The sequence below is a fragment of the Oratosquilla oratoria genome, unplaced genomic scaffold (assembly GCF_046742065.1).
Source record: "Oratosquilla oratoria isolate Oo_2021 unplaced genomic scaffold, ASM4674206v1 SCAFFOLD65, whole genome shotgun sequence".
Classification (NCBI taxonomy): Eukaryota; Metazoa; Arthropoda; class Malacostraca; order Stomatopoda; family Squillidae; genus Oratosquilla; species Oratosquilla oratoria.
Window position 1 is genome coordinate 16923 of NW_027467729.1, and position 26828 is coordinate 43750.

Below are 26828 nucleotides of genomic sequence, written 5' to 3' on the forward strand. Positions count from 1 at the left end.
CCTCCTCCTTCCCTTTCCACAACAAATACTTAGCCTACACAGAGCTATGGAGAAGTACATACATACATACATATACCAAGGCTTTTTCCCCCTTACTAGGGAGGTAGCCAAAAAGGAAAAGGCATAAAATCATTCCCACCCATTCTATCCCTGAATACACTCTACACCCCTCCACCCTCCCTCTCATCTTAGCACCTCCTGGATGATGGGTCATCCCTGCACCTTGTCCACTGCCCTGGGTCAGAAGCAGTGTCGCAAGACACAGCTCATCCACAGCAAGGCCGCTTCATTAAATCGGCGACCCCCCCTCTCCGTCCCCCCATGCATAAAAGGAGAAGACAGGGAGAAATCCCTTTGGGCTGTGTCAAAAATTGCTCACACATACTACCTCACTCCCCATCCCCCACCCATTCCACCTCATGCATCACAACATCTTCCATATACAACCATTCTCCATTCACCCCTGTCTTCTGTCCTCTCCCGTCCTTCCTCAACAGACATTCCCCTCTTCTCCAAAGCCCCCCTTCACCCCATCCATCCACCTCATCCTAGGACGTCCCTTCATGTTCACTCCCTCCACATCTGCCTTCCATACCTCTTTTACTAGTCTTTCTTCACTCATTCTTTCCATGTGTCCAAACCATCCTAATACTCTTTCATCAACCCTATCTCCCAACTCCCTTTCCACCCCTATTCTCCTCCTCACCTCCTCATTTCTCACTCTATCCAGCCTAGTAACCCCCATCATACTTCTCAGACACTTCATCTCAAACACATTCAAACTCCTTCTCTCTTATGTTCCATGTTTCTGCCCCATACAGTGCTGTTGGCACAATCAGAAATGGAGAAGTACTTATTGAAAATATCTGCTTTTACAAATAACTATCTTTTCATTTTCCTAGAGACAGCTTCCCCTCCTACAAACACCAATCCCGTGAAAGCGGGTGGTCTTACCTAGGTGATTCCATGATCCCGCTCAGAGTTGTGACCCTGCTAGGGAAACTGCTATCTTGTATTCTTTAGATGGCGGAGTTCTTTTCAAGCCAAACAGGTGCACAGAAATTGAGCTTTTAGGGCTTCTGTTACCTGCATCAGTATGAGAAATATGGAATTACTTATTGGAGATGTGACAAATATACAAAACCGTGTCAGTGCCAAGTTTGTGTCAAATGCCTTAGTGTCAAAGTCACCACCACCAGTCAGCACAACCATGCTACTGACCTAATAGACATTTAGTAGTGAAAGCCAAAACTTGTGAAGTTCTACTAACACATCCCAAAACCTTTAACATTTTGAACCATGAAATATTTCACACTCTACCCATAGCAGCTAGTCCTCCCTTTCCATTCCAAAAGTATCCAGCATGAAAAGAACAATTCAGCACCAAAGACAGAAACAACCTCTTTACATTCCACAATGTGTAGAAGGTATCAACATCACTGGAAAGTGGCATTGACCTGTGTCTGAGAAGATTGGCTTATTGGAGACCTCCAACAATGTTGAACCTGAGGGTGCTTCTGAAGATTGAAATATTCAACTCATCCTAGTCTTTACCACAAACATGAACTTGCATTACCTAACAGTATCCCATGCACAGCATGAACATAGTACGTTTTAACAATACCAAAACTATTCTATCATTTGTACAGAATATGTGTATGGAAAAATATAAGGATGGAATGTATCATATATCTACATTTTGCACCTCTAATAAAAATTGTCTATTAGCATTAATGTAATTTGTAATTAGTGATGTCATTGTACTATATATCAAAGTTCTATTAAAAAATCATGCACATGTGTTAGTTCAGCTTGGAATTCCTATAGACAAAATCATCTAGAGGATGATTTGTCAAGTTAGACAATGTGTCTATTGAATGAATTGGAACTACTTAAAAGTGTCACATATCTCTGATGAGAGACTAATAAGAAATCTGATTAAAAAAGATAAATAAATAAAATAATAACAATAACCACACATATACAATTAGGAAAATAAACAAGCAAGCAAAAAAAAAAAAAAAAAAATCAGGTTTTACATTTTTGGAGTTTATAAAACTTCTAACTATACTATATTCCAATGCCTTGGTGAGAAGGTATTCCATCCACATTCATTGACTAAGGGGGCTGCTGTTTTTCTTCCTATGCTTGATAGCATCTACATCCTGATATATTGAGGCCATTATTTCTACTTTGGTTATTTAGTATGTATAGATTTATACAACCCCAACATCATCAGTTCCCTTCAGAATTGTAATGATAAAGAACATAGTTCAAGTATAATATATAAATTAGGCTATTCAAACTTATCTATCATTCTGCAAATCTAGGTACAAAATCATGTGAATACTGAATCATGCTCTTATGAATACTATCATGGACAACACAATTTTTGCTGAAATATATCTATTACATCATATCTTTACAGCACATCCTGTTTTTTATCTGTAACCATACAAGGTGTCCGATTACAGTAAATTCTTAGTATAATGTACCTCATTACACAAAACTTCTGCTATATTGACCCTAGTGAAACCTATCAACCATTCATCTGATATAATGAGTAAGGTCAGTATTTCCAGTGCAATGTTCGGTTTGGATGGTGGGCACATAGAAAATTTAAATATGCATGTACATACAGTACACGCTTTCAGTTATAACCACCAAGCCTTCTCCCCAATTAGTTTGATATATCAAGGGTTTACTGTACAGTGATTTCCACAATCACATCTCTGGCACTCATTAAACCTGTATTTCTGCTGTGGGAATGTAGTTTTCAAATCTGTTACCTGGAAAAGACACTCTTAAATCATTTTCATGATTCATTTGTGAACCAAAAATTTTATGAAGACAACTTATGAAGATGAAACCTTGTTAAAAATGTATATTTGCTGATGTCTATGACTGACTTTGTTTACAACTGATAGTTACTAAGAAATTTTCAGTTTTAGTCACTGCAGATACCAGATGGAATAACCATAATCATGTTTTTGTGTCCAAAAAACCTCCCTTTCCTCTACACTCTTCTCACTACTAGGCCCATATGTGCTTACAAAGACCCACATCTCCTTTCCCAAATTTACCTTCATCCACATTAGCCTTGAGGAAGGTAGAGTGCTGGAGAACTGGAGGAGTGTCTATATAGTTCTACTTTACAACGGAAAAGGGGACAAATGTGAGTACAGGGGTCCCTCAAATAATGCGGATTCCAATAACACGGATTCAATCATACGCGGATTCTATTTCAAAACCATCTCAAATGTAGAGAACCGTTTTAAAATTCGCGCCGAGTCGGGCACGCATACGCACACACGCGGCAACATCGCAAACAATTTTACTGCCCTAACCTGTTGAAGTGTAATGTTTCTTTAGTTTGGAACACAACTAATAAGTCTGATAATAACTGCGCTTGTCGTGTCTTAATTTCTCTTGAGGTTCTTGTTACTGGCAGTGATGGTTTGGGAGATCAAAAACAGACATATACATGCTTACACACGTGTAGACACACACACACTTCAACGAACGGACGGCATAGACGACGTTCTGAAGAAAAAGTGAAATTTCGTGGATCCCAAAGCAAAGGAAGTACCTATTGTATTTGCAGGGTGGGTGGAAATTGCTCGTGGTGTAGGGAAAGTAAGGAAAAAGGAGAAGGGGAGGGATTACTGAGGGAAATGGAAGGAAATGAGGAAGGTGAGGACTTGGCCCAGGCCGGCAGACGAAATCTAAACAAACGAGGGCCGGACCATTTTAGCGATGATGAAATGTCTAACAAAAATGTAAAGATTAGAAGTATAGATAAGAATATTTTCCAGGGATTTAAAGAGGGTGGGGGGGACACAAACCCCCCCCCGATTAACAAGACTAGAAGAGAAACTCGATAAGATGATCGAGCACTGGGAATTTAAGTTCGGTCACGTTAACAACATTGTGCAGAGAGTTGAAAAATTGGAAGAACTAGAGAAGGCGAACAAAAACTTAACTAAGGAAATTGAAGAATTAAAAAAACAGTTAAAAGAAGTAAAAGAAGAGAATAAAGTCTTAAAGGAGAATAATAAGGAGAACAAGGAGGGTTGGAAAAAAATCCAAGAAAATAGCAAAGTTGCATTCACTGACATAATCAGACAGCAAATGAATGAACAAACTTAAGACTCAGTTATTAAAGTGATGAGACAGAAGGAGAATATAGTAAGAGACTTAGCAGACAGAAAGAAATGTATAATTATATTAGGAATGGAAGAGAAACATAACCCAGATAGAACCACAAGAATCAAAGAGGAAAATGAAAAAGTAAGAAATTTACTAGAATTAGTCCAGGAAGATGAACCAGAAATAATGAAACAAATCGAAGAGAAATTCAGTCTCGGGAAATATAGTACAGACAAGACCAGACCAATTAAGATTAAATTCAGGTCACAAACTACGGCTGAGAATATCTTATCCAAAACAGGGAAACTAGCAACAAGTGAACAATATAAAAAGGTATGGATGAAAAGGGAAATGAATAAAGAGGAAAGAGAGGAAGAAAAACAGAAAAGACTTGAGGCTATGGAAAAAAGCGAGAAAAGAACGGAGTCAGAAAAAGAGAGATTCTATTGGAGAGTAGTGAATATGAAACTAAAGAAAGTCGACATACAAGAGAAAAACAAAAGGGAAACAGAGAACACAATGGAAGTGGCAGAAAACTAAGAGTGTCTTACACAAATATAGATGGATTAATAACAGGATTGAATGAGCTGAATGATTATTTGAAAGAAAAAGAACCAGACATAATGGGAATTGTAGAAACAAAATTAAAAGGTCCACTACCACCCAACAGTGTAGGACATGATGCATATAATTATTGGATTAGAAACAGAGTGAAAAAGGAAGGGGGTGGAGTTATGTTCCTGACTAAGAAGGATATAAACGTGAAGTGTGTCACATATGGAAAGAATACAGTAGAGATGATAATGATGGAAGTAGAAGACAGAGATAAGAAGAATAGAAAGTTTGTGATAAATTATGTGCCCCCGAAAACAGCCTCATGGGAAGAGAGTGAACATAAAAGTATATTAGAGGACACAAAGATAGCATTAAACAAGATAATGGAAGAGGGAGGAAGAATAGTTATGATGGGCGACTTTAATTGCAAAGAAATCTGCTGGGAAGAAATGACAGTAAAGGGTGGAGACGGCTCATGGGGAAACGCTCTACTTGAGATGGTTACTGACCATACAATGACACAATGGATACAGGAGAACACTAGGTATAGAAATGAAGAAGAGCCATCGAGACTAGACCTAATAATTACATCTGAACCTAGAATAGTGGACAAAATTGAATATAAAACACCAATAAGTAAAAGTGACCACATATTGATTGAACTGGAACTTAATGAAGAAAAATATATGAAAAATGAAAAATATAGAAAAGGAAGAATGATGTATGAAAAAACAAACTTTGATAAAATAAGAGAATTCTTTCAAAAGGAAAACTGGGAAGAAATATACAAAGAAGAAACAACAGTAGAAGAGAAATGGAATATTTTGACAAAAATTTACAAAAAAGGAGTGGAAAAGTATGTCCCAAGACAAAAACAAGAAAAAGAATATGTAAAATGCTGGTACAACAAAAGCTGTAGGGAGTTAAAAGACAAAAGAGACAAAGCCTGGACCAGATGGAAAAAAGACAGAAGACCTGAAAAATGGAAAATATATACCTGTTATAGAAATGAATATGTACAAACGTGCAGAGAGGAAAAGAGAAAATATGAAAAAGATATCATAGAAAAGTGTAAAGATCAACCAAAACTATTCTACAGATTTGTAAACAGCAAACTGAAAAACAAACAAGACTTGGAGAAATTAAGACAAGAGGGAGTTGAATACACTGAGGAAATGGAAATGGCGGAAATTATGAACAAACATTTTAAATCAGTGTTTACAAGGGAGAACATACAACCTGAAGAGAAAGAATGGAAAGAGAAAGTCCCCCCTATGGAAGAAATAGAAGTAACAAAGAATGAAATATTAACACACTTGAGTAATCTTGATGTCAGAAAATCGCATGGACCAGATGAAATAGCAAACTGGATACTGAAAGAATGCAGGAATGAACTGGCAGACAAAATACATAGCATACTAAACAGTTCCTTGAAAGAAGGAAAAGTTCCAGAAGATTGGAAAAAAGCAAATATAGTACCTATATATAAAGGAGGAAATAAAGAAGAACCTACCAACTATAGACCAGTCTCTCTAACAAGTACAATAGCAAAAATTTGTGAAAGAATTATCAAAAGTAGATGGGTAAAATACTTAGAAAAAAACAAAGTATTAAATCCAAGGCAATTTGGATTCAGACAAGGACGATCATGCGTCACCAATTTAATATGTTTCTATTCAAGGCTAATAGATATAATACAAGAAAGAGATGGATGGGCGGACTGTGCATTTCTAGACCTAAAGAAAGCTTTTGACAAAGTACCACATAAGAAGTTGCATAAGAAATTAGAAACTGAAGGAGGAATACAGGGCAAACTACTAAATTGGATGGAAGACTTTTTGCAAGAAAGAAAAATGAGATTAGTGATAAGAAACCAGCACTCAAAATGGGATGAAGTAATAAGCGGTGTTCCGCAGGGATCAGTTCTGGCCCCAATAATGTTTGCTATATATATATTGATATGAATGAAGGAATTGAAAGTTATATGAGCTTCTTTGCAGATGATGCAAAACTACTGAAAAGAGTGAAAACTGAATAAGATTGTGAATCACTACAGAGAGATCTAAATAAAGTACAGGAATGGAGTAGGAAGTGGGAGATGGAGTTCAATACAAAAAAGTGTAGTATAATGGAATTTGGAAAAAGCAAAAACAGAATAACAGGATCATATAAATTGGGAGAAGGAATAAAAATAGTAGAAAATGAGAAGGACCTGGGAGTCATTGTTATGAATAATATGTCACCTGACAAACATATAAATAAGATTTTTGGAGAAACTTATAATTTAATAAGAACAATCAAAGTTGCATTTACATACCTGGATGAAGAAATGGTGAAGAAAATCCTAATCACCCTGATAAGACCAAGATTGGAATATGCAGCAACGATATGGTCACCAAGTACAAAAAAAATGTATAAAAAAACTTGAAAGAATACAAAGAGCAATTACAAAATTGGCACCAACACTCTCAAAACTATCATATGAAGAGAGACTAGCAAAACTTGAACTACAGACACTAGAGCAAAGAAGAGAGGAGATTTGATAGCTATTTACAGAATCATGAAAGGCATAGAAATTACTGATAGAGAGAATCTGATAAAATGGGATGACAGAAATACAAGAGGACACAGAAAGAAAATAAAAAAAGACAGCTATAGAAGAGATTTGAAAAAGAACAGCTTTCCTCACAGAGTAATAGACAGTTGGAACAAGTTAGATGAGAAAGTGGTGTGTGCAAAAACAATACATGAATTTAAAAATAGTTTAGATAAAATGAGATATGAAGACGGGACCCCACGAGCATAGCTCCCCTTCCCGTAAAATACAACTAGGTAAATACAACTAGGTAAATACACACACACACGCACGCCACACACATACATACGCCACATACACACACATATACATACGCCACACACACACACAATGTGTATATGCCACATACACACACATGTATATACGCCACATACACATATGCATATATGCCACATACACATGTATATACACACAAACACATACATACGCCACAAACGCCACATACATATGCACGCACACACACACACACACACACACACACACACACTTTCAACGAACGGACGGCTTGACGAACGCTCTGAAGAAAAGTGCAGATTGAGGATACCAACGCAAAGAGAAGTGCCTTTTTGTATTTGCAGGGGGGGGGGAATTGCTCGTGAGGTAGTGGGAAAGTAAGGAAAGAGGAGAGGGGGAGGGATTACTGGGGAAATGGAAGATAATGAGGATGTGGAGGACTTGGCCCAGGCAGACGGGCGGAAGGTCAACATGAAACGACCACCGGATGACGAAATGGCAAATAAAAATGTAAAGATTAGAAGTATAGAGAGGAGAAATACAGTAGAAAGTGACGAGAATATGTTCCAGGGATTTAAAGAGGGTGGGGGGGACACAACCCCCCCCAGACTGATAAGACTAGAGGAGAGAGTTGATAAGGTGATCGAGGACTTGGAACGTAAGTTAGGTAATGTAGGCTCCATTCTCCAAAGAATTGAAAGATTGGAACAACTAGAGAAGGCTAACAGAAACTTAACTGAAGAAGTAGAGGACCTAAAAAGACAGTTAGGAAATGTAAAGGAGGAGAATGAGAAATTGAAGAAGAATAGTAATGAAAACAGTGAGAAAATAGCTACAGAAGCTAAAAATTGGAGAATAACTCAAGAAGGGAATAAGGTTTCATTCACTGACATAGTCAAACAGCAATTGAAAGAACATAATGAAGACTCAGTTATTAAAGTGATGAGACAGAAGGAGAATATAGTAAGAGAATTAGCTGACAAAAAGAAATGTATAATTATATTAGGAATGGAAGAGAAACATAACCCAGATAGAACCGCAAGAATCAAGGAGGAAAATGAAAGGGTAAGCAGTTTATTAAAATTAGTCCAGGAAGATGAACCAGAAATTATAAAGGAAATTGAGGAAAAATTCAGACTCGGAAAATATAGTACAGATAAGACCAGACCAATTAAGATTAAATTCAGGTCACAAACAACGGCAGAGAAAATTCTATCCAAGACAGGGAAACTAGCAACAAATGATCAATATAAAAAGGTATGGATAAAAAGAGAAATGAATAAGGAGGAAAGAGAGGCAGAAAAGCAGAAAAGAATTGAAGCTAAGGCAAAAAACGAGGAAAGAACGGAGTCAGAGAAAGAGAGATTCTATTGGAGAGTAGTGAACATGAAAATAAAGCAGTTCGACATACTAAAGAAAAACATAAGGGAAACAGAGAACACAATGGAAGTGGCAGAAAACTAAGAGTGTCTTACACAAATATAGATGGATTGATAACAGGATTGAATGAACTGAATGATTATTTGAAAGAAAAAGAACCGGACATAATGGGAATTGTAGAAACAAAATTAAAAGGCCCACTACCACCCAACAGTGTAGGACATGATACATACAATTATTGGATTAGAAACAGAGAGAAAAAACAAGGGGGTGGAGTTATGTTCCTGACAAAGAAGGATATAAACGTGAAAGGTGTCATATATGGAAAGAATACAGTAGAGATGATTATGATAGAAGTGGAAGACCGAGATAAGAAGAGCAGAAAATTTGTGATCAACTATGTGCCTCCGAAAACAGCCTCATGGGAGGAGAATGAACATAAAAGTATGTTAGAGGACACAAAGATAGCATTAACTAAAATAATGGAAGACGGAGGAAGAATAGTTATGATGGGCGACTTTAATTGCAAAGAAATCTGCTGGGAAGAAATGACAGTAAAGAGTGGTGATGACTCATGGGGAAATGCTCTACTTGAGATGATTACTGACCATTCAATGACACAATGGATACAAGAGAACACTAGGTATAGAAATGAAGAAGAACCATCGAGGCTAGACTTAATAATTACATCTGAACCTAGAATAGTGGACAAGATTGAATATAAAACACCAATAGGAAAAAGTGACCACATATTGATTGAACTGGAACTTAATGAAGAAAAATATATGAAAAGAAATGAACAATATAGAAAAGGAAGAATGATGTATGAAAAAACAAACTTTGATAAAATAAGAGAATTCTTCCAACAAGAAAACTGGGAAGAAATATACAAAGAAGAAACATCAGTGGAAGAGAAATGGAATATTTTGACAAAAATTTACAAAGAAGGAGTGGAAAAGTATGTCCCAAGACAAAAACAAGAAAAAGAATATGTAAAATGCTGGTACAACAAAAGTTGTAGGGAGTTAAAAGACAAAAGAGACAAAGCCTGGACCGGATGGAAAAAAGACAGAAGACCTGAAAAATGGAAAATATATACTGGTTATAGAAATGAATATGTACAAAAGTGCAGAGAGGAAAAAAGAAAATATGAAAAAGATGTTATAGAAAAGTGTAAAGATCAACCAAAACTATTCTACAGATTTGTAAACAATAAATTGAAAAACAAACAAGACTTGGAGAAATTAAGACAAGGGGGAGTTGAATACACTGAGGAAATGGAAATGGCAGAAATTATGAACAAACATTTTAAATCAGTGTTTACAAGGGAAAATATACAACCTGAAGAGATTGAGTGGAAGGAAAAAGTCCCCCCTATGGAAGAAATAGAAGTAACGAAGAATGAAATATTGACACACTTGGGTAATTTTGATGTCAGAAAATCGCATGGGCCAGATGAAATAGCAAACTGGATTCTGAAAGAATGTAGGAATGAACTGGCAGACAAAATACATAGCATAATAAGCAGTTCCTTAAAAGAAGGAAAAGTTCCAGAAGATTGGAAAAAAGCAAATATAGTACCTATATATAAAGGAGGAAATAAAGAAGAACCTACCAACTATAGACCAGTCTCTCTAACAAGTACAATAGCAAAAATATGTGAAAGAATTATCAAAAGTAGATGGGTAAAATACTTGGAAAAAAACAACGTACTAAATCCAAGGCAATTTGGATTCAGACAAGGACGATCATGAGTCACCAATTTAATATGTTTCTATTCAAGGCTAATAGATATAATACAAGAAAGAGATGGATGGGCTGATTGTGCATTTCTAGACCTAAAAAAAGCTTTTGACAAAGTACCACATAAGAAGTTGCTTAAGAAATTAGAATATGAAGGAGGAATACAAGGTAAATTGCTAAATTGGATGGAAGACTTTTTGCAAGAAAGAAAAATGCGAGTAGTGATAAGAGATCAGCACTCAAAATGGAATGAAGTAATAAGCGGTGTCCCGCAGGGAACAGTTCTGGCCCCAATAATGTTTGCTATATATATTAATGATATGGATGAAGGAATTGAAAGCTATATGAGCTTCTTTGCAGATGATGCAAAATTACTGAAAAGAGTGAAAACTGAAGAAGATTGTGAATCACTACAGAGAGATCTAAATAAAGTACAAGAATGGAGTAGGAAGTGGGAGATGGAGTTCAATACAAAAAAGTGTAGTATAATGGAATTTGGAAAAAGCAAAAACAGAATAACAGGATCATATAATTTGGGAGAAGAAGGAATAAAAAGAGTAGAAAATGAGAGGGACCTGGGAGTCATTGTTATGAATAATATGTCACCTGAGAAACATATAAATAAGATTTTTGGAGAAACTTATAATTTAATAAGAACAATCAAAGTGGCATTTACATACCTGGATGAAGAAATGGTGAGGAAAATCCTAGTCACCCTGATAAGACCAAGATTGGAATATGCAGCAACGATATGGTCACCAAGTACAAAAAAATGTATAAAAAAACTTGAAAGAATACAAAGAGCAATTACTAAACTGGCACCAACACTCTCAAAACTATCATATGAAGAGAGACTACAAAAACTTAAACTACAGACACTAGAGCAAAGAAGAGAGAGAGGAGATTTGATAGCTATTTACAGAATCATGAAAGGCATAGAAATTACTGATAGAGAGAATCTGATAAAATGGGATGACAGAAATACAAGAGGACACGGAAAGAAAATAAAAAAAGACAACTATAGAAGAGATTTGAAAAAGAACAGCTTTCCTCACAGAGCAATAGACAGTTGGAACAAGTTAGATGAGAAAGTGGTGTGTGCAAAAACAATACATGAATTTAAAAATAGTTTAGATAAAATGAGATATGAAGACGGGACCCCACGAGCATAGCTCCCCTTCCCGTAAAATACAACTAGGTAAATACAACTAGGTAAATACACACGTCGAACAGACGGCGAGGATTGACGTCCTGAAGAAAAAGTGAAATTTTCATGGATCTCAATGCAAAAGTACCTATTGTATTTGCAGGGAAGGGAATTGCTCGTGGTGTAGGGGGAAAGTGAGGAAAAAGGAGAAGGGGAGGGATTACTGAGGGAAATGGAAGGAAATGAGGAAGGAGAGGACTTGGTCCAGGCAGGCAGACGCCATGTAAACAAGCGCGGACCGGATCAATTTAGTGACGACGAAGGAACTAACAAAAATGTAAAGATTAGAAACATAGATAAGAGCAGCACAATAGAAGGTGAGGATAATAATTTCCATGGATTTAATGAGGGGGCGGCGGATACCAACCTCCCCCGACTGGCAAAACTGGAGGAAAAACTTGAACAAATGACCGAACATTGGGAGATTAGGTTCGGTAAAATGTCAAAAATTGCGGAAAGGGTTGAAAGATTGGAAGAACTAGAGAAGGCGAACAAAAACTTAACTGATGAAATAGAAGAACTAAAAAGACAGTTATGAGAAGTAAAAGAGGAGAATGAACAATTAAAAAGGAACAATAAAGACAATAAAGAAACAATAGCAAAAGAGGCACAGGGGTGGAGGAAGATACAGGAAAATAGTAAATTTGCATTTACTGATATAATTAAACAGCAAATGAAAGAACAAACTGAAGACTCAGTTATCAAAGTGATGAGACAGAAGGAGAATATTGTAAGAGACATACATACATACATATACCAAGGCTTTTTCCCCCTTACAAGGGAGGCAGCCAAAAAGGGAAAGGCATAAAAACACTCCCACCCATTTCATCCCTACAAACACTCCACACCCCTCCCACCCTCCCTCTCATCTGAGCACCTCCTGGATGACAGGTCTGGGGTATTGGCTGCTTGTTATTGTGGCAAAGTAGCATGCAGTCGATACTTTAGGGTCTATATGGGGCGCCCCTACGGACCAGAGCCACACATCATTTTGTCTATGATAGAAGAAATTCTGTTCATAGAGAAATGATGACACTTTTATACTACGACTGTCCCTCCGTTATGCTGTCCCCCAACCCCTTGTTGCTGTCCTGTACCATTTCTCTGAGTATTATCTTTCTGTGATGGGGGAATTCCCTGTGGTGGGGGAAAAGAATACTGCCACCAAGTATCCCACTTGGATCGTAAGAGGCGAGAAAAAAGGGACGGGGAGAGGGACTAGGCATCCTTCTCCCTGTAGCCCCACGGGGCACACATCCTAAAGAGAAAAGTGTAAGAGACATAGCAGACAAAAAGAAATGTATAATTTTATCAGGAATGGAAGAGAAACATAACCCAGATAGAACCACAAGAATCAAGGAGGAAAATGAAAAAGTAGATTACTAGAATTAGTTCGAAGATGAACCTGAAATAATGAAACAAATTGAAGAGAAATTTAGACTCGGAAAATATAGTACAGATAAGACCAGACCAATTAAGATTAAATTCAGATCACAAACAACAGCAGAGAATATCTTAGCAAAAACAGGGAAGCTAGCAGCAAGTGAACATTATAAAAAGGTATGGATAAAAAGGGAAATGAATAGAGGAAAGAGAGGAGGAAAAAATGAAAAGGAAAGAAGCTAAAGAAAAAAAATGAGACCAGAACGGAGTCAGAAAAACAAGAATTCTACTGGAGAGTAGTGAATATGAAATTGAAGAAATGGACCATAACAGAGAGAAACAAAAAAGAAACAGAGAATACAATGGAAATAACAGAAAGTTAAGAGTATCCTACACAAATATAGATGGATTAATAACAGGACTAAATGAACTGAATGAGTATCTGAAGGAAAAAGATCCGGACATAATGGGAATTGTTGAGACAAAATTAAAAGGTCCACTACCACCCAACAGCATAGGACACAATGCATATAATCATTGGATTAGAAACAGAGAGATAAAACAAGGGGTGTCTCTTCCTACGCAGACGACATAACAATCACATGCACACATCGTAACACAGACAAAGCTGCAGAAATAATCCAGCCTTACCTTGACACACTCAACACATGGTTCATCACAGACTCAAAATAGCTCCAACCAAATCTACAGCAACACTTCTCACCAACTGGACAAAAGAACACAAATACATACCTCATCTCTACATCAACAACACTCTAATACCACACACAAACACACCGAAAATTCTTGGTGTAACATACGATACATCCATGTCTTTCAAACAACACCTCACAACCATAAAAAACAAATGCACACCTAGACTTAACGCACTTAAGTCAATCACTGGAACAACATTTGGACAAAACAAAGAAACTAATATAACAATATACAAACAATGCATACGCTCAGTGATGAATTATGCGAGTCCTGCATGGGCTCCTAATCTCAGTGAGACACACCACAACACCCTTCAAATCATACAAAACAAAGCCCTAAAAACAATTACAGGCTGCACAAATACATCACCTACAGACCATTTACACCATGAAACAAAAGTCCTCAAAGTCAAAGACCACCTCGACATGAGAGGCACACAAACACTTGCTGCAGCCACCACAAACACATCACACCCGCTACACTACATAGCAGAACACCCACACACACCAAGAAACATTAAAACTACACCCAAAGACCTTTATTACACACAGATACTCTCTTCTCTTCCTCCACAACCACCGAATACCAGCCTCCGGAGACATATTCATAATCATATCACTCACCGCTCCATTAACACACTGAAAGACAACACACTGCTGCATGCCAGACCCCCTGATATCCACCCTTCTGAATCCTCTCTCCCACGTAGACAGAGTCCACTTGGCCAGACTGCGATGCGGTCACCACCCAGCACTTCTAAGCTACCAGAAGAGGCTGGACGACCGTGTTGTGAACAGCTGCCCAGGATGTAACACTTCACCCCATACCATACAACACATAATGGAAGACTGCATTATACACAATCATGCACGCAAACAACACAACATACACTCTATAAAGGATTTGTGGGAAAACCCAGTTTCGGCTGTGGCCTTCCTTGGGGAGACGGGACTGCTCGGACAGACAGTCTAGGGAACGACAACAACAACAACAAGGGGGTGTAGTTATGTTCCTGACTAAGAAGGATATAAACGTGAGTGTCACATATGGAAAGAATACAGTAGAGATGATTATGATAGAAATAGAAGACAGAGATAAGAAGAGCAGAAAGTTTGTAATAAACTACATGCCCCCAAAAACAGCCTCGTGGGAAGAGAGTGAACATAAAAGTATGTTAGAAGACACAAGAATAACACTAAACAAGATAATGGAAGATGGAGGAAGAATAGTTATGATGGGCGACTTTAATTGCAAAGAAGTCTGCTGGGAAGAGATGACAGTAAAGGGTGGAGACGGCTCATGGGGAAATGTTCTACTCGAGATGATTACTGACCATACAATGACGCAATGGATAAAGGAGAACACTAGGTATAGAAATGAAGAAGAACCATCGAGACTAGACTTAATAATCACATCTGAACCTAGAATAGTAGAAAAGATTGAATATAAAACACCAATAGGTAAAAGTGACCATATACTGATTGAACTGGAAGTAAATGAGGAAAAATACATGAAAAGAAATTAACAATATAGAAAAGGAAGAATGATGTATGAAAAAACAAACTTTGATAAAATAAGAGAATTCTTTCAAAAAGAAAACTGGGAAAGAATATACAAAGAAGAAACAACAGTGGAAGAGAAATGGAATATTTTGACAAAAATTTATAAAAAAGGAGTGGAAAAGTATGTCCCAAGACAAAAACAAGAAAAAGAATATGTAAAATGCTGGTACAACAAAAGCTGTAGGGAGTTAAAAGACAAAAGAGACAAAGCTTGGACCAAATCGAAAAAAGACAGACCTGAAACATGGAAAATATATACTTGTTATAGAAATGAATATGTACAAGCGTGCAGACAGGAAAAGAGAAAATATGAAAAAGATGTCATAGAAAAATGTAAAGATCAACCAAAACTATTCTACAGATTTGTAAACAGCAAACTGAAAAACAAACAAGATTTGGAGAAATTAAGACAAGGAGGAGTTGAATACACAGAGGAAATTGAAATGGTGGAAATTATGAAAAAACATTTTAAATCAGTGTTTACAAGGGAGAATATACAACCTGAAGAGATCAAATGGAAAGAGAGAGTCCCCCCCCATGAAAGAAATAGAAGTAACAAAGAATGAAATATTGAAACACTTGAGTAATCTTGATGTCAGAAAATCGCATGGACCAAATGAAATAGCAAACTGGATTTTGAAAGAATGCAGGAATGAACTGGCAGACAAAATACATAGCATACTAAACAGTTCATTGAAAGAAGAAGTCCCAGAAGATTAGAAAAAAGCAAATATAGTACCTATATATAAAGGAGGAAATAAAGAAGACCCTACCAACTACAGACCAGTCTCTCTTAACAAGTACAATAGCAAAAATATGTGAAAGAATTGTCAAAAGTAGATGGGTAAAATATTTAGAAAAAAACAATGTGCTAAATCCAAGGCAATTTGGATTCAGACAAGGACGATCATGCGTCACCAATTTGATATGTTTCTATTCAAGGCTAATAGATATAATACAAGAAAGAGATGGATGGGCTGATTGTGCATTTCTAGACCTAAAAAAAGCTTTTGACAAAGTACCACATAAGAAATTAAGAAATTAGAAACTGAAGGAGGAATACAGGGCAAACTGCTTAAATGGATGGAAGACTTTTTGCAAGAAAGAAAAATGAGAGTAGTGATAAGAGACAAACACTCAAAATGGGATGAAGTAATAAGCGGTGTTCCACAAGGAACAGTTCTGGCCCTGATAATGTTTGCTATATATATTAATGATATGGATGAAGGAATTGAAAGTTATATGAGCTTCTTTGCAGATGATGCAAAACTGTTAAAAAAAGTGAACACGGAAGATTGTGAATCACTACAGAGTGATCTAAATAAAGTACAGGAATGGAGTAGGAAGTGGGAGATGGAGTTCAATACTAAAAAGTGTAGTATAATGGAATTTGGAAAAAGCAAAAACAGAATAACAGGATCATATAAATTGGGAGAAGGAATAAAAAAAAGTAGAAAATGAGAGGGACCTGGGAGTCATTGTTATGAACAATATGCCACCTGAAAAACATAAAAATAAGATTTTTGGAGAAACTTATAATTTAATAAGAACAATCAAAGTTGCATTTACATACTTGGATGAAGAAATGGTGAAGAAAATTCTAATCACCCTGATAAGACCAAGATTGGAATATACAGCAACGATATGGTCACCAAGTGCAAAAAAATGTATAAAAAAACTTGAAAGAATACAAAGAGCAATTACAAAATTGGCACCAACACTCTCAAAACTATCATATGAAGAAAGACTAGCAAAACTTGAACTACAGACACTAGAGCAAAGAGAGGAGATTTGATAGCTATTTACAGAATCATGAAAGGCATAGAAATTACTGATAGAGAGAATCTGATCAAATGGGATGATAGAAATACAAGAGGACACAGAAAGAAAAAAAAAAAAAAAAGACAGCTATAGAAGAGATCTGAAAAAGAACAGCTTTCCTCATAGAGTAATAGACAGTTGGAACAAGTTAGATGAGAAAGTGGTGTGTGCAAAAACAATGCATGAATTTAAAAATAGTTTAGATAAAATGAGATATGAAGACGGGACACCACGAGCATAGCTCCCCTTCCCGTAAAATACAACTAGGTAAACACACACACACACACTAATCACTCTGATAAGACCAAGATTGGAATATGCAGCAACGATATGGTCACCAAGTACAAAAAAATGTATAAAAAAACCTGAAAGAATACAAAGAGCAATTACAAAATTGGTACCAACACTCTCAAAACTATAATATGAAGAGAGACTAGCAAAACTTGAACTACAGACACTAGAGGAAAGAAGAGAGGAGATTTGATAGCTATTTACAGAATCATGAAAATCATAGAAAGTATTGATAGAGAGAATCTGATAAAATGGGATGATAGAAATACAAGAGGACACGGAAAGAAAATTAAGAAAGACAGCTATAGAAGAGATGTGAAAAAGAACAGCTTTCCTCACAGAGTAATAGACAGTTGGAACAAGTTAGATGAGAAAGTGGTGTGTGCAAAAACAATACATAATTTTCAAAATAGTTTAGATAAAATGAGATATGAAGACGGGACACCACGAGCATAGCTCCCCTTCCCGTAAAATACAACTAGGTAAATACATATGGTTCTCGGTATTTAATATGGAAAGTCAGCATACGCGGATTTGGTCATACGCGGTAATTTCAGGAACCTAACCCCCGCATTATTTGAGGGACTCCTGTATAGTAGTTTCAGAGGGATCAGATTATTGAGTGTAGTTGGGAACGCTTATGGGAGGGTTTTAATTGAGAGGATTAAGTGAGGAACAGTGTGGGTTTAGGACAGGTAGAGGTTACATAGATCAAATTATTGTGGTAAGGAAGATATGCGAGAAAGATTTGGGAAAAGGTAAGGATGTTTTTTGGCCCTTTACAGATTTGTAAAAGGCTTCTGACAAGGTAGACATGAAGGCACTGTGGGAGGTTTTGCAGATATGTGGGATAGTAGGAGAGCTGTTAAAGGCAGTCAAGAGTTTTTACAAGAGTAGTTGATCCTTTGTTAGAATGGGAAATGGAGAGAGCGAGTGGTTTGTGGTAAAAGTGGGACTGCATCAGGGATGTGTCATGTCACCATGGCTGTTCAATGTGTACATGGATGGGGTGGTATAAGAGGTAAAAGCAAGGATAATGGGGAGGGGACTGAAAATAGTAAACCACTTCAGTACGACTCAAATTCTCACATGCAGCATCAGCTACCAAAAAATACAATTCATCACACTACTCATATTATAAAAAATATAAAGTCACTGCTGTATTGTTCTCTTTTACTCTGAGTAATAATAAAGACAGAAAATGTGATCAAACCATTTCACAGAATCTGGGGGGTAACTCATCTACAACTGCAAAAAATATATATATAATCAAGATGCTGACACCAGCATCCTCGTGTACCTAGTCGCACCTCATGACACCTACGTGGGCGTCATTATACCAAAGTGGTTAAAGAAAATGGAGAAAAGTGGGAGGTGAGCCAGTTGTTGTTTGCTGATGACAATGGACTTGTGGCAGGGTCAGAAGGGGGATTAAGGGAGTTACTGATGGAGTTTGGGAAGGTATGTGATGGGAGAAAGTTGAAGGTAAATGTGGGTAAAAGTAAGATGATAAAATATACAAGGGTAGAGGATGGCAATGAGTTAGACATAAGTCTTAAATGAGAGAGGCTGGAGGAAGTGGACATCTTTTGGGGTCACATGTGGCAGGAGAGGGAGGTAGAGGTAAACAGTAGACTGAGCGAAGCAATTAAATACCTTGGAGGATTAAATTTTTTTATGAGAAATAGGCATCTGGGAATGGATGCAAAGAGGAGATTGTACGAAGGTGATTGCACCAACAGCAATGTATAAGGCAGAGACTTGGAATTTAAGGGAAGCATTGAGAAATTTAAATATTTTTAGATGAAATGTCTAAGAAGTATGGTAGGGATTACTAGATTGGATAGAGTGAGAAATGTGGAGGTGAGGAGAGTGGGAGTGGAAAAGGAGATGGCAGATAGGGCTGATAAAAGATTATTGAGATGGTTTGGACACATGGAAAGAATACGTGATGAAAAACTAGTAAAAGAGATATGGAGGGCAGAGGTGGAGGGTGTGAACTTGTGGGGATGACCGAGGATGAGATGGATGGATTTACCTAGTTGTATTTTGCGGGAAGGGGAACTACGCTCATGGTGTCCCACCTTTGTATCTCGCAGCATCTAGTTTGCTCTTAAACTCATGAATGGTTTTTGTACACACTATTTCATTGTCCAGTTTGTTCCAAGTGTCCACCACTCTATGTGGAAAACTGATTTTCTTCAAATCTCTTCTGTAGCTATGTTTTTTTATTTTCTTTCCATGTCCACTTGTGCTTCTCTTGTCCCAGTTTAACAAGTCCTCTCTATCAAGTATTTCTGTGCCTTTCATGATTCTGTAGATGGTCAGTAGGTCACCTCTCTTCTTTGCTCCAGTCGGTAACTCCAGTTAAGCCAATCTCTCCTCACATGAAAAGTTTGCAAGTGCAGGTGCCATTTTTGTTGCTGCTCTCTGGATTCTTCTATTTTCTTTATATTCTTTTGGGTACTGGGTGACCAATTTTTTTTTTTTTTTTTTTTTTTTTTTTTTTTTTTTTTCTTCGTCCAAATATGTAAATGACACTTTTATTGATCTTAGCAAGTTGTAGGATTCTCCAACAATTTTGTTTATTTGTCTGTCATAGGACAAGTCGCTTGAGATAATTACACCCAAATCTTTTTTGTATCTCTCCTTTACCTCCTTGGTTCCAATTTTATATTGTCCTGATATTCTCTTTTTGCTTTTTCCAAACTCCATTATGCTACACTTCTTAATGTTGAAGTCTACTTTCCAATTCTGACTCCAGTTCCATACCTTATTCAGGTCTTCCTGCAGTGCTTCACAATCCTTTTTGGTTTTTACTCTCCTTAACAGTTTGGCGTCATCTGCAAAGAAGTTCATGTAACATTTCACATCATCCATGTCATTCACATAAATAGCAAACATTATTGGAGCCAATACAGATCCTTGCGGTACTCTACTGATCACCTCTTTCCAATCTGAATATTTTTCTCTGAGCATTACTCTCATCTTTCTACCAATCAGGAGGTCCTCAATCCATTTTACTAGGTTCCCTTGTATCCCTCTTCTATGTTCCATTTTTTTTTTTTTTTTTTTTTTTTTTTTTTGGTACTCTGTCAAAGGCTCTTTGTTAGTCCAGGAAGGCACCATCAGCCCATCAATTCCTTTCTTGCACTATGTCTATCAATCTTGAGTTGAAACATATTATGTTTGTGGTACATGATCTTCCTTGTCTGAACCCAAATTGTCTTGGGTTTATTATATTGTTGTCTTCCAGGTGTTTTACCCATCTATTTTGATGATTTTCTCACAAATTTTGGCTATAGTGCTTGTTAGTGAGACTGGCCTATAGTTAGTTGGTTCTTCCTTGTTTCCTCCTTTATATATTGGTACAATGTTAGCATTTTTCCAGTCTTTTGGTATTTTTCCTTCTTTGAGTGAGCAATTTATTATGTTATGTATTTTGTCTGTTAGTTCTTCTTTGCATTCTTTTAGAATCCAATTTGCAATTCCATCCGGGCCATGTGATTTCCTGACATCAAGGTTTGATAGGTGTTCCAATATTTCTTTTTGTGTTATTGTTATCTTGCTCATGGGGGGGAGATCGCCTTTCATTACCTTCGTCCCAATATTGTGCTTTCTCTCTAGTGAAGACAGATTTGAAGTGATTATTCATGAATTCAGCCATTTTCTAATTCTTCTGTGTATTCTATATTCCCTTGGCATAGTTTCACCATTTCCTGTTTGTTTTTAAGTTACCATTCACATATCGATAGAATAGCTTGGGTTGTTCTTTGCATTTATATATAATATCCTTTTCATGGTTCCTTTTTTCCTCTCTTCTCACTTTAACATACTCATTTCTATAGTTTATATAAACTTGCCATTTTCCAGGTTTTTCATCTTTTCTCCACCTTTTCCAAGCTCTGTCCCTTCTGTCTTTTGCCTCACTGCATCTTTTGTTGAATCAGCATTAAATGTACAATCTTGTTTCTGTCTTGGTACATGCCTATTTACCCCTTCATTGTAATTATCCATCAAGATATTCCATTTCTCTTCCATTTTTGTCTTATCCATGTAAAAATTTTCCCAGTTTGCATTCTGGAAGAATTTCTTTAGTTTTGCAAAGTCCATTTTGTTGTACATCAATCTTCCTTTCCTATGCTTTTCATTTCTCTCCATGTATATTTCTTCCTTTAGTTCAGTTTCAATGAGTATATGGTCACTTTTTCCAATTGGTGTCTTGTATTAGATTTTATCCACAATTTCAGGTTCTGTTGTAAATATTAAATCTAGTTTCGACAGCTCCTCGTTATTTCTGTATCTGGTGTTTTCAATGACCCACTGGGTCACTGTGTATTCCATGGTCATATCCAGTAGTACATTACCCCACAAGTCATCTCCTTGCACTGTCATGTTTCCCCAACAAATTTCTTTGCAATTGAAGTCCCCCATAATTACAAGATTACCCCTGACCATTAGTATCTCATTTAATGATTGCCTTGTATCTTCTAGCATTTTCGTATGCTCATTCTCTTTCCAAGTGTTTGTTTTTGGGGGCACATAAGTCACCACAAACTTTCTACTTTTCATGTTCTTGTCTTCGACTTTTATCATGATCAGTTTTACATTACCTTTGCCCTCTGCAATTTTTGTCACATTCAAGTTTTTCTTGGCCAAGAACATGATTCCTCCTCCCTGTTTCTTGTCTCTGTTTTTAATCCAGTAATTGTATAGTCCATGTCCAACATTGGTGGATGGTAATTCACCCCTTAGTTTAGTCTCCACAATTCCCATTATGTCTGGTTTTTCTTCTAGCAGGTAATCATTAAGTTCATTCTGTCCTGAAATTAATCAATCGATGTTAGTATAGGCCACTTTCAATTTTCTTCTTTCTCCATTTTTTTTCTATCTTTGGTTTGCCCATTCTGATGTATCATTTCCTCAGTTTCCTGTTGATTACTCTCCAATGGAATTCCTTGCTTTCTGTTTCTGTTCTCTTCACATTTTTTCCCTTTACTTCATCTCTTAGTGTCTTTTCTTTTTCTAATTCTTCAATACTCATTTCTCTTTTTATCCATATCTTATTGTACTTTCCACTCCTTGCCAAGTCACCTACTTTTTCAAATATGTCTTCTGCTACCATCTGTGATCTTTGTTTTATCTTTCGAGGTCAATTTCTATCCTTAGAATAGTGACTGATCCTATATGTTTCATCAACATCTTTACATGCATCTTGGGCTCCCTCCTGAATTTCTTTTAGGATTGCTATTGCTGTCTCTTTTTCTTCTTTTTCTCTCATGTACCTCGCCAAACCATGTTTTTCTTTTAGTCCATATACAGGTAAACGTCGACTTACGATGGCATTAGGTTTCGATAGAGCCATCGTAAGACGATTTCATCGTAGGTCGATCCCCAATTTGTGTATCACTCTGTTCCGTGGTCACTGTACCTAGCTTACCTGTATATTAACCACCAGAGATACTGAATATAGCCTATTAAACATGTACAGTAGTTTATTTAATTATTTTTATCCTTTTTACTATATTCAAACACTATAATATGTATTTACAATACGATACTTAAATCTCGCGGGCAGCAGCCAATGCCAGCCGTATGACGTGACGTAATAATACTCGCATCATAAAATATAGTCACCGCTTATATCGATCGTTCTCTCTTTCACCCGCGAATTTTGAAAACCACAGAGAATGGGATTTAGGGCACATTTGTGAGAATGTAAAAACACAGGGGCGACTACAATAAATATAATCAAGACGCCGATATGGCAGCGTCGCGAATCCACTTGCTCCTCATGACGCCTACGTGTGCGGCACCGTATGGAAGGGGTTAAATTATCATATCGTCGTCGTCGTCGTCATCGTAAAGTCGAACAATCGTAAGTCGCGGCCATCGTAAGTCGACGTTTATCTGTATATATAAGATAAATGAAGGCACAATTTTTGGCTATTAGAATCAGTAAAAAAAAAAAAGGTTCTTTATGCTAGTATTTCTTATTTAAGACATAAGTGTGAAAAGTATGTACAATTGACAGACAGTGTATAAATACGGCACTCACTTATGTGTTGATTATATAAAAAATACTAGTATAAACTTTTTTTTGCTGATTGTAATAGCAAAAGCTTATGTCCTCATTTTTCTCATCCATAAAATCCAGGAGGAGCCAAGATAAGAGGGAGGGAGGGAGGGAGGGAGGTGGGTGAATGGGAGTATAGTGGGAATGGAATGGGTGGGAGGGGATTTTATGTCTTTTTTTTTTTTTTTTTGCTACTTCCCTTGTAAGGGGGAAAAGACCTTTGGTATATGTATGTCTGTATCTATCTATCTATATAGTATATACTGTATATATATATATATATATATATATATATATATATATATATATATATATACAGGTAAACGTCGACTTACGATGGCATTAAGTTTCGATAGAGCCATCGTAAGACGATTCCATCGTAAGTCGATCCCCAATTTGTGTATCACTCTGTTCCGTGGTCACTGTACCTAGCCTACCTGTATATTAACCACCAGAGATACTGAATATAGCCTGTTAAACATGTACAGTAGTTTATTTAATTATTTTTATCCTTTTTACCATATTCAAACACCATAATATGTATTTTCAGTACGGAACTTAAATCTCGCGGGCAGCAGCCAATGCCAGCCGTACGACGTGTCGTAATAATACTAGCATCATAAGATATAGTCACCGCTTATATCGATCGTTCTCTCTTTCACCCGCGAATTTTGAAAACCACAGAGAATGGGATTCAGGGCACATTTGAGAGAATGTAAAAACACAGGGGCGACTACAATAAATATAATCAAGACGCCGATATGGCAGCGTCGCGAATCCACTTACTCCTCATGACGCCTACGTGTGCGGCACCGTATGGAAGGGGTTAAATATATCATATCGTCGTCGTTGTCATCGTAAAGTCGAACAATCGTAAGTCGCGGCCATCGTAAGTCGACGTTTACCTGTATTTTCCTATCCACTGTGTCTCTGACCCGATTTGCTTTTTCATTAATTACTTGGATGATTGTGTCTTTTGCATTTTCCTGCAATTGTTGTTGGACTATTTCTTTGAAAACAATTTCTTTATTTTCAATGTTTTCCTTCAATTTCTTAATCTTTTGGATATTTTCTTCACCTAAGTTCTCATCAATTTTTTCAGTCATTTCTTGTTTTTTGTGGTTTACCTCTTTTTTAAGTTTTCACTATTGGTAGTATCATTAATCACTTCCATACGGTGACGCCTACATAGGCGTCATGAGGAGCAATTGGGTACACGATGATGCCAACGTCGGCGTCTTGATTATATTTATTGTAGTCGTACCTACGTAACCTCCATTCTCTCTAAGCTGGCTTCATCATATTTTCTATGGTTATCAAAATTCACAGGTGAAAGAGAACGAACGATTGAGCACCGACTTTATTTTTTATAATGCGATTATTATAACGCAACATTGCACATCGGGCAGCTAATGCTGACAGACGTGCGATGTGCCCCGGAGTATAGAGGTTAATTCTCTTCTTTTCATTATCACTCTTCAGCTCTCTTATATCCTTTTTCATTTCCTTACTCTCATTTCTTAGATCCAAGTTAGTTTTCCTCAGGTCGGAAATCTCAAAGTTTGCTTGCGCTAAGCAATCCATTAGTCCAACAATTTCGTTTATTAAGTCCATAATTTCATTTTCCCACCGTATCCTATTTTTGCTCATTTCCCTATCTCTAAGATACGACTTAAACTCCTGCTTTTGTACTTACTAAATCCAGAAAAAGCATCTTTGTGATATTGTCGAATGGTCGTATGAGTGTGGTAATCTTTGTTTACATCGAGGTTTGGCATGATGTCACCAGATGGCTCTGATTTGCAGTTGTCTTTCGAATCAGACATTTCATTATTTTCCTTCATTTTTTGCTAATTATGTCTTAACACATTTAACTAGCATAAATACATACATATACTTAGGCTTTTTCCCCCTTACAAGGGAGGTAGCCAAAAAGGAAAAGGCATAAAATCATTCCCACCCATTCCATCCCTGAATACACTCCACACCCCTCCACCCTCCCTCTCATCTTAGCACCTCCTGGATGATGGGTCATCCCTGCACCTTGTCCACTGCCCTGGGTCAGAAAGTGTCGCAAGACACAGCACATCCACAGCAAGGCCACTTCATTAAATCGGCTACCCACCCTCTCCGTCCCCCCATGCATAAAAGGAGAAGACGGGGAGAAATCCCTTCGGGCTGCGTCAAATTTTACTCACACACACTACCTCACCCCCCATTCCCCCATCCATTCCACCTCATGCATCACAACATCATCCATATACAACCATTCTCCATTCACCCCTGTCTTCTGTCCTCTCCCGTCCTTCCTCAACAGACATTCCCCTCTTCCCCAAAGCCCCCTTCACCCCATCCATCCACCTCATCCTAGGACGTCCCCTCATGTTCACTCCCTCCACATCTGCTTTTCCATACCTCTTTTACTAGTCTTTCTTCACTCATTCTTTCCATGTGTCCAAACCATCCTAATACTCTTTCATCAACCCTATCTCCCAGCTCCCTTTCCACCCCTGTTCTCCTCCTCACCTCCTCATTTCTCACTCTATCTAGCCTAGTAACCCCCATCATACTTCTCAGACACCTCATCTCAAACACATTCAAACTCCTTCTCTCTTCCTCTCTTATGTTCCATGTTTCTGCCCCATATAGTGCTGTTGGCACAATCACTCCTTCATACATGGAACAAACTGGACAATGAAATAGTATGCGCAAGAACCATTCATGAGTTTAAAAACAAACTAGACACTGCAAGATACAAAGGCGGGACATCACGAGCATAGCTCCCCTTCCCGCAAAATACAACTAGGTAAAACTAGGTAAATACAGTCTACTCTTAGCATCCATTTCAGACACTCATGATTTCTCCCCTCCCCTACAATACAAACCAGGTTTCCTTTTTCATCGTTTATCCTCTTCTTTGGGGCCCAGCGACGATGAAGGTGTTGATGGTTCCGTGGTCGGCGTGTGATGGGGTGAAAAGGGTGTTGAGCAAGAGAGAAATGTCCGTTGAGCAAGGAAAGGAGAGGCAGGAGACAAGGATGGGTGGAGAGTGTGTACAGATGATACTTTTATGCAAGGAAAGAAGGTACAGGGGATGGAGGGGGGGTTATGTGT

General features: G+C 37.4%; 1 protein-coding gene across 2 annotated transcripts in view; it reads right to left on the reverse strand.

The window, feature by feature from the left end:
- Window positions 1–941: 941 nt before the first annotated feature.
- The window catches only part of LOC143023829 (Y+L amino acid transporter 2-like), a 213211-nt gene continuing 187324 nt past the window's right edge, over window positions 942–26828 (reverse strand). Inside the window, exon 9 of one of the 2 annotated variants that reach the window (XM_076182459.1) lies at window positions 942–1086. In XM_076182459.1, coding sequence (XP_076038574.1) covers window positions 1039–1086 — 48 coding nt within the window. In that variant the 3' untranslated portion in view covers window positions 942–1038. The remainder of the gene's footprint in view (window positions 1087–26828) is intronic. The other variant, XR_012966219.1, reaches the window with a different exon arrangement.